The 16,177-nt window shown below is 44.1% G+C and overlaps 1 protein-coding gene across 1 annotated transcript; it reads right to left on the bottom strand.

Moving 5' to 3' along the window:
- Window positions 1-735: 735 nt before the first annotated feature.
- DMRT3 (doublesex and mab-3 related transcription factor 3) lies at window positions 736-15,833 on the bottom strand. Its single transcript, XM_010364417.2, has 2 exons — window positions 15,033-15,833; window positions 736-2,425 (listed from the first exon to the last, which is right to left on the bottom strand). Exons 1-2 carry the CDS (start codon window positions 15,484-15,486, stop codon window positions 1,461-1,463), a joined length of 1,419 nt encoding a protein of 472 aa, XP_010362719.1. The 5' UTR covers window positions 15,487-15,833; the 3' UTR covers window positions 736-1,460.
- Window positions 15,834-16,177: the final 344 nt, after the last annotated feature.

Here is a 16,177-nt window from a genome sequence, read left to right as displayed (position 1 = left end):
TTGTCTGACCTAAGCAGTCATCTTACCTTTCAAGCACTTTGAAAAATGGAAACAGTCAGAGAAGTGGTTGGTGTGAGCACCACTGAATATTACTGTTTGAAAATTCTCTCTTAAAAAAATCTGAGCAAGAAGTTTGTCATACACAGCACTTCAACAATGTTTTTAAAATGAAAGAAAAAAGCCCTGGTTTTCAATGCTTGCCTCAAACCAGAATGCCATGTTCTCCAAGTAAGAATGAAGGAATGCACGTCTATATTCTGAATGCAAAGCTACTCAATTTAATGAATAGAAGCAACAGTTTTCATGGACTGCGTACTTCCTATGTCAGGTACTGGGCTAAGCACTTTCCTTGCTTCCCACACTCAACTGTACATTGTTGGGAGTTTTCCATTTTTACTTTGTTTTCAATGGGATTCTCCACAAAAATACCTGCTTATCTTGGACTCACTGGTAGATAACTTGGACAATACATGGAAAGCACATTCTCTTATGCATAGTAGGCACACAATAAGTATCTGTTGGATAAATGAATGGATGGAGAGAATTAACTCCATTCTTGAACAAATTATCTGTCTTTCTGAATGTAGCCCTAAAACTTTGCCATTCATATTTCTCAGGAATGTCTCATTTAATTGATAATTTGATTCCTAACCCATGCATTAGTAAGTCATTTTTACATCAAGTTTCTATTTTTAGAGATCCTCTTTCCACAAGTAGAAATGACATAATCCAAGTTCGTCTTCTTAGTTTATTTTTTTCTAGAGTCCTTAGCATGCTACATTAACCTGACAAAGCTTAATCTTGTGTTCATTTCACAATACATTTCATGCAGTTCACAGCTGTGATTGGTTTTACATTGACATTACACATGTTTCGATTCAGCCATGTGAAAAGAGTAATTCTTAATGGGGTTTGTCTCTGAAAACTGTCCAAGCTTAAATAAGCATATGAGCAGTTCACTCTATTCTTAAGTGCATCTCTCTTTAAAATGCAAGGATTTTTAGCATAAGAATATAATGTCCCTGTTTATAGTCCATTTGCAACAGAACCACTTCCTTTAGGTTTCACATATCCTGAGGAATCCACTTTTACAAAATTGCATTCAAGTATATTATTTCATTAACATTCCAGGTTGGGTTTAGGTGCAAGGCTGACCTTCAGCTTTACATCCCCAAATAAATCTTCCATGGACCCAGCCTTCCCAAGACTATTCTTAACATTAGACTCTCTTTTACAATAAACATTCAGCACTAAAGCCACAGAGCAGAGCTATTTGGCATTTTCCAGTGAAGTGCAAGAAGTTAAATAAGTTATGTTTTTATTGCTAATGTATAGAATCAAGCACAGTCACTTTGTCAAACAGAAGGAAAGGGCATACACAAGATGTGGCCTCTCCTCAGATGCCTCGGGGACAAAACGCACAGAAAATGTCACCTGACCGCCACCCATCCAGCACCACTTTAAGATGATGTATTGAGTATTCTAGAGTCTGAGGAGTCAGACCTCTCATCATAGTCGTCCTCGGTGTAAATGGACTGCTTTGACACAATTGGACACCCATCATCAGGGATGGAAATCCGAGGGTCTTCCGTGGCGCGGGCAGGAAGGACGGGTGAGCTTCTGAAGACGCTGGTAGAGTTACTGGGGAAAGGACTGACATACTGGGACCTCAGCTGATACTGCTGCTGCAGCGTCATGGTGTTCCACAGGGTGACATCATTGGGCAAAAAGGGGCTCGACTGGTTTCTCGCCAAAGTATTCCTCAGCATCAGCGGGTACCGGGGTGGCTGGGGGAAAGGGTGCTGCAGAGGCACAGCCAAGGGATTGGGGACAACATTACTAGAGTCGGCAGAAAACCTCAAGGTGTCTGGGACTCGAAAGGCTGATCCCACAGACCATTTGGAAGACGAGATGGGGTAGGAGCTCAAGGTATGTTCAAAGATGTGCCCGTTGGAGGGCAACACTAGACTCTCGGGTTCTGCGGAAGTTCGCTCTGCTCCCGTGACTGAGGATCGGCTGGACAGAAGGACTTCCACGGCGCTCACCAGGTCCCCGCCACAGCCCTTGAGGATGAGCTCAAGCACTGTTGGCTTCTGGTTGGGGAATATCTTTTTTAACACTTCAAGCGGCGGTCTGTTGGCTTTCAAGCTGAAGGGCAGAGAAACAGTCCCCGAGGGGCCCTCAATCAGGAGGTGATTCTGCTCCGCGTGATACTTGGGGCTGTCCGGGCGGCTCTCAGGGTTGCCTCCGTTTTTCTGGACAGCGTACCCCCCTTCATCCACGGACACTATCTCAGGGCTCTCAGGGGTGAAGCAGCCCTTACTCTTTGCCACATCTGGGGAACTCCTCTGGTCAGTGTCTTTGTCACTAAAGACCTCTGTATTGTCTGCCGGGTTGCCGTCTCCAAGTCGTTCTTCAGTCAAATCTGAAAAACAGAACAGCTGAGTTAATCTTTTCCTCGTGTGCATAAAGAGGAACAGATGTGCTCAGAAGAGACCTGTACACGTGCTTTTTGGAAGAGCAAATGCATCTCAGTGGGTCATAATATACTACAAGCCTTTTAAATTCGGACTGTATCACTGGCAAATGAAACAAAAACCCTGTAAATAAAGATCTAGAAATCAGAGTGGCTTCCTAGAATGCTTTGTGCAAGGAAGTTTGCCTTCAACATAGAATGGCTACATGAACCTATAACCATCGAAGATGTGGCTTTCATAGCAGTAACAATCTCAATAGACAGCTTTGCGGGCTGGCGGGGGGACTCCTAGAAGAGCAAAGCTCAGGGAGAAACAGGAAAATGAGCTCAGCTTGTCTTCCAGCTCCTCTTCTGCAAATAAGGTCCCCAGCTGTAATCTAGGGACAGCACCATCCAGATACCCACAGGGAATTTTAATATCTAAAATCTGTTTTCCCATAGGTTGATTTTGTGTTAAATATGTCTTATGAACCAATCAGTATGTTTCATCACGTTACCACGTACAATTGCTAGCTAATTCAACTGCTGAAGTGAAAGATACCTCTATCCATTGAAATCTTGCATAAGAAGCCACTTGAGGGACTGGCAAACTTGGTTGCCAACAACTTGGACTAGAAAGCAAATGAAACCAGCTATGACTTCTGGGTGGCAGGATAAATTGCTGGAGAGGAAAAAAGGAAGTGGCTAGAAAGGGTTTGTGAAACTGCAAGGGAGCATTATCCATCAATGAAACAATGCGTCACACCCCACCGCCACGGGGGGCACCAGGCAGATACCTGTGCATGAACTGTCTTGCTGGTAACGTTCATGGAAAGGACTTGAAGATACCTTTTTTTTAAAACCAGTGAAATTTGAAGATACCTTTTTGTATCATATGAAAAGGAGGAGGGAAAAAAAGCTTCCCAAATAAAGCAGAGACTTGCTATAAAGTAAACCAGTAGCAAATTTACCATGTTGACCTAAGGACATTTTTACTTAACGGCTGGTGATATTGCAGGGCTAAGCACACAGAAAAGAATGAGTCAGAGTGGTTTGCTTTGCAGTAGTAAATTCTAACAGGCCGTTATAATAAAGAAACATATTTTTTAGTGGCAAGCTATTTGCAAATGGAGTTTTATCCTTTTTTGAAACACGCACTGGCTGTGGCTACTCAAAGCCAGGGTAACTGATCGAAAGATGAAAATTCGTAAGGAGCCAGTTGTTGAATTGTAAACAATTGCTTTGCCTGTGTTTTCTGCTGCCCTGCCTGAATGGCCTCATTGTTGCCTTCTCTGTGGGTACACCTGATTATGTACAGATAGCCAGCTGGTGAAATTTCATCAAAGCACCTTCTAGAAACCATCTTGTCCTAAGCTTGTTGTTTATTTTGAAAGCCTTAAAGGCCTACTTATTAACATTCTTCTAATACAGGATGTATCTTAAGTGTAACCAAAAAAACAAAACTTTGTGAAATTTCATCAAAACACCTTCTAGAAACCATCTTCTCCTACACTTGTTGTTTATTTTAAAAGCCTTAAAGGCCTACTTATTAACATTCTTCTAATACAGGATGTATCTCAGGTGTAACCAAAAACCAAAACTTTGCCCTTTAACAAAGCAATAAATATGTGGCAAACATAAGTAAATACATTTTAAAACACTCTTAAATTACCTCAGTGCAAGTATCAACATAAATCTGATAGGAATTCATACTTATTCCAAATTTGCATTTTAATTAAACTGCTTTTTTAATACAAAATATAAGGTTTCCAATGAGAGGTTCATTTGCGTCATATACAATGAAGCCATTTTCTCTCCTACAGCTTCTTAGGATGGGAGACACAGCTTTTACCTCTTGAGTTAATGTGGTATTTGAACTCATGTCCTTGATCCAAGAGAAAAACAGCAACAAAAAAGCTTCTATAGATTTACTTTATAATCAGCTAGATCTATTTAAACTTTCCTGACTCATGACCCATACACACTTCTTGGCTATTACTCTATTATTAAACATTTGAAAATTATTAAACACTTGAAAAGTGATGTATATTAATATACTATCACTTTTAGAAATTGGAAAAACAAGTGAAATACTATCCCCATGTAAATATGGACATAAAGTACTTCTTTAAAATACTGTGTACTTCTAAACAGTTTCCTTATTTTTTTAACTTTAGCCTAATTATTATTATCAGCACCAAGTATTTATATTTCTGCAAGATACTGGGAGAAACAGAATAAAGGATGAAAAACACCAAGAAGTGTAAGACCCACGCCTAACTTATGGACCTTATCTTCCAGCTGGGGAAGTAAGACACACATGCGGGAGAAAAAGCAAACAGGGCCTGGCAGCATTTGCTAAGCCTCAAATATGACACACATCGTATACCAATGTTCACAGCAGTAACATTCACAATAGCCGAAAGGTGAAAGCAACCCAAATGTCCATCAATGCATGAATGTATAAAACGTGGTGTACACACACACATACACACACAGAGTGGGATATTATTCAGCCTCAGGAATGGAATTCTGAAACATGTTGTAACATGGATGAACCTTGAGAACATCTGGCTAAGTGAAATAAGTCAGACACAAAAGGACAAATACTGTATGACTCTACTTATATTCGATCCCAAGAATAGGGAAATTCAGAGAGAAAGTAGTATGGTGGTCGCCAGGGGCTGGGAGGAAAAGGGAATGGGGAGTTATTGTTTCATGGGTATGGAGTTTCCATCTGGAATGATGAAAAAGTTCTGAAGAGGGATGGTGGTGATGGTTGCACATTTTGAATAAACTTAATGCCACTGAATTGTACCCCTGAAAATGGTTAAAATTGTAAATTTTGTTATGTATACCACAATAAAAAAAAAGAAAAAAATATGCTACACAGTGTCATAGTAATATAGAGAATGAGGAGATTTCTTTAAGCAAGAAAAACAACTAGTCCTTCCTGGGAATAAAGGGTACATAGGCACAGATGGAAAGCTCAAAGCTCAACTTTTTCTTTTTTTGAGACAGAGTCTCACTCTGTCACCCAGGCTGGAGTGCAGTGGTGGTCTCGGCTCACTACAACCTCTGCCCCCTGGGTTCAAGTGATTCTCCTGCCTCAGCCTCCCGAGTAGCTGGGACTACAGGTGTGTGCCACCATACCTGGCTAACTTTTCTATTTTTAGTACAGACAGGGTTTCACTATGTTGACCAGGCTGGTCTCGAACTCCTGACCTCGTGATCCACTCACTTCAGCCTCCCAAAGTTCTGGGATTACAGGAGTGAGCCACCATGCCCAGCCAGCTCAACTATTTTTAAAAGAAATATGTGAACCAAATAGCTTTGTGTTTTAAAAGGTACATCCCCCTCCCTGCCCCGCTTTGGATAAGTTTCAAACACTGAAAACATATTAGGAAGTGTTTTCTCAGGTCTGTCAACCAAAATGACTCTTCCACAGTACACTTCTGGCTTCAGGAAAAAAGTGGATCAAACAGCAGAAGGCAACTGAAAGGGGAATTAGCGAATGAGGTTCTCACTAACCTAATGACTCTACCATTACAAAAATGGAGTCTTTTTTTTTTTTCAACATAGCAACAGATATACTGTCCCAATCAACTGAATACTTGATACCAGGATTACAAGTCTGACAATACAAAATTCCACTCGTGTACCTATTTTCCTAAGTTCTGCGGAAGAGACGGTAGTGGAATCTTATGTCAGTGCCAGCTTGTTCAGCAACTGTGAACTCTCAGACTGTGAAAGTCACTTTCTCATTTTGTTGTGTAACCCTTTGCCCCTGCTACTGGGACATGCTAGTGCATCATGCACTTCTGGTTACTTGTCAAGGAGTGGTGACAGATTACACTGAAGTCTCCATACTTTCTCCGCAGGTTTCTGTGCTGTCTGGCTATGGCCAAAATATGAGAAAAGCTAAGAGGATGTCACAGGAATCAAATCTACAAATTCAGTGTAAACCAACCAACCACCTGAGCTCAGCACTGTTTATACTGTGTTCAAAGGAAAGACAAAGATGATGAAAGAACAACAAGCAGAGCACACCTGTGAGGCTTATGCACCTGAGCCACACACAAAGTCCTGCTAAGGAGTGCTGGGTGAGCCGAATCCCCATCAACATCTAAGGCTGTTGGAGTTTCAAAACTAGGCAAAGGAAGACTAGCCTCTGACTTTGCATCAAGAATAACTCCTCACCAAACAATAATTTCTGAAGGGCAGAATATACAGTCCCTGCAATTTTGTGGCACTGTGGTCTCTAGCACTGGTTGTATTATTGCACCTAAACTAAATATATTGTAAATTATTCTATTATAAATACAGACTTTCACAGGTAATTATAGAGGGTGAGTTCTGAGGCCAGTGATAAAGTGTAATTTAATAATAGGTACCTCTTTACATCTCCAGATTTTTTCCTAAATAAACTTTACAAATCATTCTAGTTGGTTTAAAACACAAAGGCCTTTTTAGACATGGAACTGTGAAACTGCCAACTAACAAAATAAAATAGGAAATACTCCTGAAACACTTTACCTTCTTTCTTCTTGAAACTGAAACGCTAATTCCTAGAATATTAAGAGTGTATTTCAACTGATAATATTTTTACCCCTAGTAGATGGGTATAGAAAGTCAAAACTATTAAACAGAGAAGAAATCAATTTTATCGAATATTACCAATATTACTGAAAGTGATGCAATATGCTGCTTCTATTGCTAAACATGTAGATATTTTTAAAATCTTACCAAATATTCACTCTTCCGTTTCATATTTCATGGGGTAGAAACACTTACAGCTATCCCTGAAATAAACTCTGCCCTAGGGTAAAGAGGTTTTTAAAAGTAGATATTCAATTAAAAAGAAAAGTTTTCTATAGATAACAATGCTACCAACTTCAAAATATATATGCCATGATATAATACTTTTTTTTTTTTTTTTTTTTTTTGCTACAAGACTTTTAAATAGGGAGAGAAAATAAACACTTATAAAAGTGCTTTCAATCTAAAATTACAGTTTGAAAATGTAACTTTCTTTAGGGGAGTTTTTCATATGAAAATGCAATTTAGTAAAAAAAAACATGTATCATTTCAAATACTTTGAGGAAGTCTATCACATATGAGAAACAAATATTCTGCTCAAGATGCATAAAAGTGAGAAATCTGGCCAGGCATGGTGCCTCATGCCTGTCATCCCAGTACTTCTGGAGGCCGAGGCGGGCAGATCTCGAGGTCAGGAGATCGAGACCATCCTGCCTAACACGGTGAAACCCTGTCTCTACTAAAAAAACAAAAAATTTAGCCGAGCGTGGTGGCACATGCCTGTAGTTCCAGCTACTTGGGAGGCTGAGGCAGGAGAATGGTGTGAACCCGGGAGGCAGAGCTTGCAGTGAGCCGAGATCGCGCCACTGCACTCCAGCCTGGGTGACAGAATGAGACTCCGTCTAAAAAAAAAGTGAAAAATCTTTCTGACTTAGATGTCATAGGTTGTATCCATTCTATCCAATTATATCTACAAAAACAAAATAGTTCTTACACACACAATGAAAATACAGAAAAATTGGCAGAGAGGAATATTTCCTAGCTCAAAAGTCACTGGACTCCCCTATCCTTTTGAAATCATGTCATGCATTTTGAAACATAGATTGTCATATCCTCATCTGTTCACTTGAGCTGTGAGGAACACACCTCTAAATAACAGGTCCTTGATGGGTAGTTTTCAAAGCACACAAATCTCATAGCAGTGGCAAGGGAAGGAGCCCAGGCAGGATGGGACTTTTACAGGAGACCATTGCCTAGTCAGAATTCTAACCGTAGACAAACGTTTCACATTTTCTGTTACCTTTATCTCACACTAGAAGTGATGAATCAAAAAAAAAAAAAAAAAAAAAAAAAAAAAAACTGAATAGCTGAAAATCTAAAGAACACCAGGGAATGATCTCAGTCTAAAAACTTTCCTTTTCTTCCTGGGGTGGGTTGCCGGGTTGGGGAGAGTTGTGAAAAGTTAAAAAAAATAAAAAAAATAAAAAAGAGCCATGCTTTGCTTTTTAAAACAATCATCAACAACACTGAATTAATAATGTATGAAGGAATCAGAGTGGTTCCTTGACACTATGTTTTGGGGGAATATTGCTATAGACAGGACTGGGCTGAAGGAAGTATAGTTTGCAACTGTGGACCTCATATATTTTGTAAAAATTTAGTTTTGATCTCTTTCTTGACTCAAAAGGGAATATCTTCCAAGAAGCAGAGGGGAAATTACCTACAAATCTACACGTTTATTTGGTACCTTCCAAAATGCACCTGTCTACTCATCCATCTATTTAACAAATACCCCTAAATGCCTTCCTATGCTCTCATGCACTGTCTTGGGTAAGATTATACAGAGGTGATCAAAGCACTGCCTCTTGACCACAGAGAAGCTTACAGTTTACTGACTAATCTTTTGCAAAATTCCAAGTAAGCTGCAGTTGGTTATATTTTACAGTGAAATACAGCAAATAACTCCAAGGATAGCAGCTGGGCAGACCATAGTGTCTTCACAGGAGGAAATATTGTTTTAAATGCTTACATATAAAGATTATGGGTGCTAGAGATATATACTAAACAAAGTAACAATCAGTGGGAAAAACGTGGAACACTAATTCCAGCTCTGTAAAATTTATATCTGTCTAGTTGTAATCAAGAGATTGGAGATTTTATAAAGAAATGATGTGCTGAGTCTTAAGTTTTTCATAATTATTATTGTTATTTGGTACTTGATTGTACCTTTTATAGCTATTTATACAATAAAATGCAAAACAAACAAACAAACAAACAAACCCATACCTAGTTATTTTAGTTTCCCTTCTGAGAACTGTAGTATGCATTGCTTGGGCAAGGGGATTACTCACTAAGGCAATGTGGGACATAACTGACACAATCACAAGGCAGTGGACCTGTGAGGACCAGCTGTCCTACCACTGCATCCTCCACCTCTGCCATGAGCACCCATGCACAAGCCATCAGAGCCACACAGGACTAGACAAGGGGGTCCAAGGACCTGAGCAGTTAATGGCTAAGGGGCTGCAAAAGGTTTAAAGGGGGAAGAAAGGAAAAAAGCAAGAGGCGAGGAAGAAAGGAAGAGAAAGAAAGAGGAGGAAGGCAGGCAGGCAAATGGCTTTTTACTGGGCTTAGTCCTCCTTCCTATCAGGAAGAAGTGCAACATTTCCAGAAAGGGGCTCCGAGTCCTCCAGGGACTTTGATTTATGAAGATTTATTCCTTTTCTCTCTGTAAAGCTGTTAGCAGAAAGTGCTGACTGGCTGCAGCAAAGAATTTCTCATCAATGCTCTTTGATTGTATTTTGCAAACAAAATGCCTGTTGCTTGGTAACATTTCACTTGAGCCTGACCTTCTCCGAAAGTTATTGCTATCAGATTCGATTTACACTGTCCTCCTGTGATTACTGTAATCTTTTAAAACCGGGAGTTCATCCATCAGAGAAAAAGAAAAGTTGGTTGTGTAAGTCGAGAGCACGGCTATCCTCCAGATTTATAACACCAAAGAGTGATTTGGAGGTGGGGAGAGGTTCTTTCCCAGATGGCAGTAGACCTCTGGTTCCTAGACGTGGAACACACTCTCGTTTTTCCTGCCAAACGGTTCCAGATCCACAGGATGGACCCCAGCACCTCCCTGACTCTGCAGAGAAAGAACTAGGAGATGAGCACAGGCAACCCCACCACCAAGGGGCGCCCTGCGTGGTTACCAGGGCTGGGTGAGGAAGGCCTAGGCCTATGGTTGCCAGATAAAATAACAGGATGTCCAGTTAAGTGGGAACATCAAGTAAACAATGAAGGCTTTCTAGTAAAAGTATGTCCCATGCAATATTGGCATCCTATTTTTTGTTTGCATGATTTTTGCAAAAGCTGGCAACTCACCTCGGGACTCCTGCCTTGGGAAGGACAGGGTAGTGAAGCTCAGGAAGAGCAGAGAGGGAGCAGAGGCCCAAGAGCTGGACGAGGGAGAGGCAAGGGATGTACCTGTGTCAGCTGCTTCCTGACGGTGACCAAGGAAGAGCCGTCTCTAGCAGGCGGCAAAGAGCTGGGCTCAACTGCAGCTCCGACCCCCTGGTGCAAGGGGACGGCAGTCCAGTGCAGCCCCAGGGAGGCGCTGCCTCCTATCTTTGCCCCTACTTTGAGCCCACTGTGGCCAGGGTTCCAGTCCTGGGCCAGCTGCCACAACCCTCCACAACACATACACACCATCTGCACTGCGTGCAAACCAGCCAGGCCAAGAGCTGGGAAGACCCGTCCCCAGCAGCATCCCAGCCCCAAGAGCCAGCCCTGGGTTGGGGTTTGGAAGAGACCTTAGTGCCTGTATGCATATTCCTTTTTATTTGGTTGGGTTTTGTTTTTTAAAATGCAACTGAGTCAAGACCCTCACCCTCAAATCAAGCCATCTTAAAATGAGACCCTGTTTTTCAATTCACAGGTACACTTCATAAATGGTTTTTCAAGTATTTCCTGCTTTTCATTTCCTCCTAGCCAACAGTCAGAGGGCTTCTCATCCTGGCCTGGACGAGTGTTCCGTAACAACCATTGCACTTGCAGGTGCTTCTCTTTGGGGAAAAAAAATTTTAAAAAAAAGGAAGTGGACCTTGCAGGATCCAGTCAAGCTGGAGCAGAAAAGCCCAGAGGCAAGCATAAAGATGCTAGGAGGGGCAGGGCAAGAGGAAAAATAAAATAAAGGCAGTTTTCCAAAATCTCCTTACTTCTCCCCCTATAGTTAATCTTGTTTGCTCCACCCCCATCCCCCAAGAAATAAACAGGAAAGAAGATCCTACTTTCCCATTTGATCCTGCTCTCTTATTCCTAACCAACTATGTTTTCGATTTCTTTTTCCTTTTAAGAGCATTTAAAAGAATGCGTGTACATACTCATTTTGATGGCAGATGGAGACCTAGGAAGAGTCTACAACCATAGATCTTTCTTCTCATTGCACCACAGTCTAAGGTGACCCAGGACACTCCCCTGGAGGAAAAGTTGGGGGTGGGGAGGGAGCCACAACAAAAGAATGTAACTTTAGCTTTCCACCTTGGCAGTGACCCTTCCCTCAGCTCTTGAGCCCACGTCCTGAAAGGCTGGCTAGGCTGGTTGAAACTGCTGATTCAGATACACTAACAGTTGGAAGATCTTCATGCCTCCTATATTTTCATGGGGAGAAGGAGTGTGAGAAGAACGTAGAGGGAATTTAGGAGAAGAATAAATGAATTAAATAGTGTATGTATATATACACACATATATAGCTTCAATTACAATTTAAATTTAAACTATATATATAGCTTTTAATAGATATATACAGCTTAGTATATCTATATAGATAGCTTAACATGTCTATAGATATATATAGCTTAATATATCTATATATAGATACCTTAATATATCTATATATAGATATCTGTCTATATATAGACATATAGCTTAATATATCTATATATAGATATAGATAGCTTAATATAGCTATATATAGCTTAAATCAAAATGTTGGGCTCAATCAAAATCTAATAATTAATTCCAGGTCCATCATAGATGGTCATCAAAGAGCAGGAGAAATCCACATTCAAAAAGAAAAAAGAATACTTCATAACTAGAAGTAAAAACCACTAGAAAATGAAAATTCTCCTTAAAAACACCACACATTGAAAGGGATATTCAACATACTACACTATTAGATAAAATAACCCCATTCCTTTAAAGAATCTAAAGCAGAATTTGAGAAAAATTTCTTCCAGTTACAAAACTGAGTTTTGATGTGAATATATCACTCCCTAAACTGGGTGGTTTTCCTCCAGTGATTCACAGCAAACATACTCTTCCTTAAGGCATGTGCTTTTCTCAAAGATCTCTAGAGAGGAAAGACTCCATGTGCTTTTGTGTACAAGAAAAAAAATCTCTCTCCACAGCTATGTACTAAAGAGGCCCTTTGTCCTGCAAAAAGACAAACCACATTTTAAAATCAAAGTTCACAAAGTAATAGATCCACACTGCCAGCAGATATTTAAAGATTTCTGATGGTCTGTATACTTAATGCACATGTGGACCTACCATCCCAATAGAGCTTTGCTTACTCTCTGCACTTAGTGAACTACTTATCCAGGAGTAGTTCTGATATGCTTTTAAATAAATATGGAATGCTATACACAAATACATTATCAGAACAACTGCAAAAAGGGTATAATACCTATAGCAGCAGGCAGTCTCCATGAGCAGTTTTCTTCAACTTAAACCCCAAATGGACTTTATTTCTACAAGCACTGCGTAGACTGGATCCACTTGTATGTTTGTCTTCCTAAACAATTATCTATTATTATCCTACCTTTCTCCCCACTCCCCGTCAGAGTGGTGATTGACTTTTTTTTTAAAAAATGGAATTATGGGGTCAAAGCAATTGAAAGAAGAAAACAAAAGTTGTGTACATCAATGTACAAGGTATGGGGGGGTGGCCAGCTGGAAACTGAGCCCTTGGTCCCTGATGCCTCAGTCCCCCAAAGTCGTCACTTTGACCTCTCCTTGTGATAAATCCTATTCTCCTTTGCAATTACTTGTTTTCAATTTGGAAGGCTCAGGCTATCCCTGAGTACTAAGTAGGAGTAAAATAGAGAGCACAGCTCTGGTTTGTCCAGTTGAAATCCGTTTCCTTTTTCTCTTCTCCCAAAGCATGTATCCTGCTGCCGCTGCCTACTCCGCCTTTCTGCCTGCCCTCACTCCTCCTCCTCCTCCTCCTCCTCCTCCTCCTCCTCCTCCTCCTGGGGTTGTGTTTTCAGTTTTGTGACTCTTTAGAAATCATGAACTTTAGCTATCCCAAAGAACACTGAAGAACACAGGATGTGAAAGGAATCTCCGTGGACAAAGACCACAGAACCCAATGCCCTATCACAGGAATGCTGCTGGGCAGGTGGCCACTGCAAAATGCTACCTCTGATATTAACTCCGGCCTCTGCCCTAGTCCTGGGGGAAACAGAACCAGAAAACTGGAAACGGAAAAAATTAAGAAAATATATTGGTACAAATCCACTTCTAGAGCTGAGACCAAACTCTTCCTAGTTATTTATTCAAACCTACGGGAGACAAAAAAAACAAACCTTTTTCTCCTCCCTCCCCTTCGTCTGTGGCAACTCCATAAATATAAAAAGATGAGAGACAAAAGAGAGACAACTGGCGAGCATTCCTGAGAAATATTTATATGCTAACTTGGATTAAATATCCACAAAATCCAAGTTCAGCAAACTCTCTTCAGGCTTTAAAATTCCCAGCTCTACTCTCACACAGGCTGTTCTCAGAGCTTCAGGCCTGGAAAGCATTGCTGAAAGGGCAGCAGAACTCCACCTGCCAGTCACCCGTGACTCACCACGAAACAGGTGAGTCCACCTCACTTCCTCAGCTCCACAGGATCCAGACAAAGCAGTCCTGGGCTCCTGAAAGCCTTTCTCCAGAAGCTAGGGGTACCGTCTTTAGGGAGCTGGCAGGTCAGTGTAAGTACCAGTTTTGCCACGGTACTACCTGCAGGAGGGCTCTGGACCTTCCCACTCCTAATTCCAGCATGCCCCCTTCCGGGAGAAGGTGGGCTGTGTTCCTTTGTACACTTGCCCCAGTTAAGGAGAAACACCAAACACATGTCTACTGTATTCCAAGAGCCATCAAAACAGCTCTTGCGCAGGGCAGAACCGCAAGCCAGAAATTCCCCAGGAAGAGAGAGACTAAGAGACTCAGCTCAGGCCTGCCAAGCTCAGGAGGCCTGGATGGAAACGGATGGGTGGTGGGGGATCAGATTTTGTTTTTTTATTTCTTTAAACCATGAAGACAGCTGAGGGCGGCCTGGGGAACAGTGTTAAAGGATCTAGGAGGTTCTGCAAAGGAGTGAATTCTGGGCGCACCAGATTCATGGTCCCGCTGTCAGCTCAGGAGCCTTTCGGGACCTTTTTACTATCATTGCTAAATGGAACTTATTTCACCAGTTACAAGAGTCTGGAGGCCACGGAGCAAAGCTAGAAAGGCCAGGGTTCTGAGAGCTGGATACTTGTCCTCACGCAAATTTTCCTGGGCCGGGCCAGGCCGGTCTAGAAGCACAACCAGCTAGGAGTGGTGGGCTTTGGCGCCTTCCCTACACCTACCTACCCATTCCAACCCCCGAATGGCGAGGACCTCTAAAGCCTACAGCCAGGAAAACCCGACCCCACCGTGGTGAGTGTGCGCGCCTGGGTTTTAATTTGGTCCTGTCTCAACTCGGTTGTCTCCCTGCTCAATCTGACACGTTCCGAGCCCTTTAATCTGGGAAGGCACCTGGCGATCCTGACGCACAGTCCCGTCGTTTGGCTCCCCGGAGGCGCCTTCCCTGCGGGCGCGAGTGCTACTCGCGCTGGGTCCAGACTCAGCCGGCTTCTCCCGGGAGAGGAAGCCCCGGCCTGGCGGAGAGTGGGAAGGAAAGCTCTGCTAGGCCCACTTCCCAAAACTTTGCCTCCAGGCCTCCCAAGTGGAGCTGCAGCAGACACTCCGAAGTTCGTCCACGCGCCCCGCCAAACTCCCGCACCTCAGACACTCTTACCTGGCTTGGCGAGCTGCGCCTGCAGAGCCCCGGGCTGCGGCTCGGCGGTCCAGCGCAGCGTGGCGGCCGCGGCCAACTCGGCAGCAGGGCGCGGCGGCTGCGGCTGAGACGGCTGAGAGGCCGGCGGCGGCTGCGGGGCGGCGGCGGCGTCCCCAGGCGGCGGGGGCCCTGGGAGAGCGCGCAGCGAGTCTGGGATGAGGCTCTCCAGGCTCTCGTTGGCCTGCTGCCGGCGCAGCGCCACCTGCGCAGCCATGACCCGCTGCCGCTCGATGATGAGGATGCACTTTTCGCAGGTGCAGTCCTTGAAGCGGCAGTAACGCTTGTGGCCCTTGAGCCAGGACAGTACGCCGTGGTTGCGGCAGCGCGCGCACTTGGGCGTGCGCTGCAGGGGTGCCCGCGGCGGCTGCGACACCGGGCCGCCCATGTACAGATAGGGGGAGCCGTAGCCGTTCATGCCCCGGGCTCCCGGATGAGTTGGCGGGCTGGCGGCGGGAGCGGGCCAGGGACCGCTGGACGGCGGGGCTGCGAGACCCGCTCAGGGGCGGCCTCCGGGCGGCGCGGCCCTTGATCCCGCCGCCCCGCTGGTCGTGTGTGCTCCGGGGCGACTGGAGATGCCGCAGCCCTCTCTCCAGCTCCCTTTGCGCTCACAGCTCGGTCTCCCAGCTCACGCCCAGCCAACCCCGACGCGGGCCGCTGCCTTGGGCTCACAGCTGGGTCGGCACGTCCTTCTTTGCGGAGGCGCTGCGGCGGCTGCAAGGAGCTGGCGAGAGCTCTGATTAAGGTCTGAGCCAGCTCTTCTGCAGCTCTCTCGCGCGCTGGCCGGACCCAACACCTCCTCCGCCGCCCTCCCCCAACCCCTCCTCCTTCCCACCGTCACCCCCACCCCTGGGGTCCCTGTCTCCTTGCACTCCCCGCCCCACGCCTTCCTCCTTCTTTGCGCCCCTCGGGTGCCTGCACTTCACCTGCCTTGCCACCTGCAGCCAGGCCACTCTCGCGGGGGCGCTCACGGCCCCCTCCTCCAAGCCCTCTCCGCTACCCGAGCCCGCAGCGGGAGACTGCGGCGCTCCAGAACGCGGCCGTGCTGGCGGGGCGGAGAAGGGGAGGACCTGCGGGAGTGAGGGCGGGGGTGCCTGTAAGCGAGTGAG

This window comes from Rhinopithecus roxellana, chromosome 16, assembly GCF_007565055.1.
Source record: "Rhinopithecus roxellana isolate Shanxi Qingling chromosome 16, ASM756505v1, whole genome shotgun sequence".
In the NCBI taxonomy this organism is placed as follows: Eukaryota; Metazoa; Chordata; class Mammalia; order Primates; family Cercopithecidae; genus Rhinopithecus; species Rhinopithecus roxellana.
This window is presented reverse-complemented; position numbering and strand designations above follow the sequence as displayed.

Excerpts from the sequence above, each read along its gene's own strand:
- DMRT3 (XM_010364417.2), bottom strand. The coding sequence starts at position 15,486 with ATGAACGGCTACGGCTCCCCCTATCTGTACATGGGCGGCCCGGTGTCG. Across the intron at positions 2,426-15,032 it reads GGCGCAGCTCGCCAAGCCAG|ATTTGACTGAAGAACGACTT; the intron begins GTAAGAGTGTCT and ends TCTGTTTTTCAG.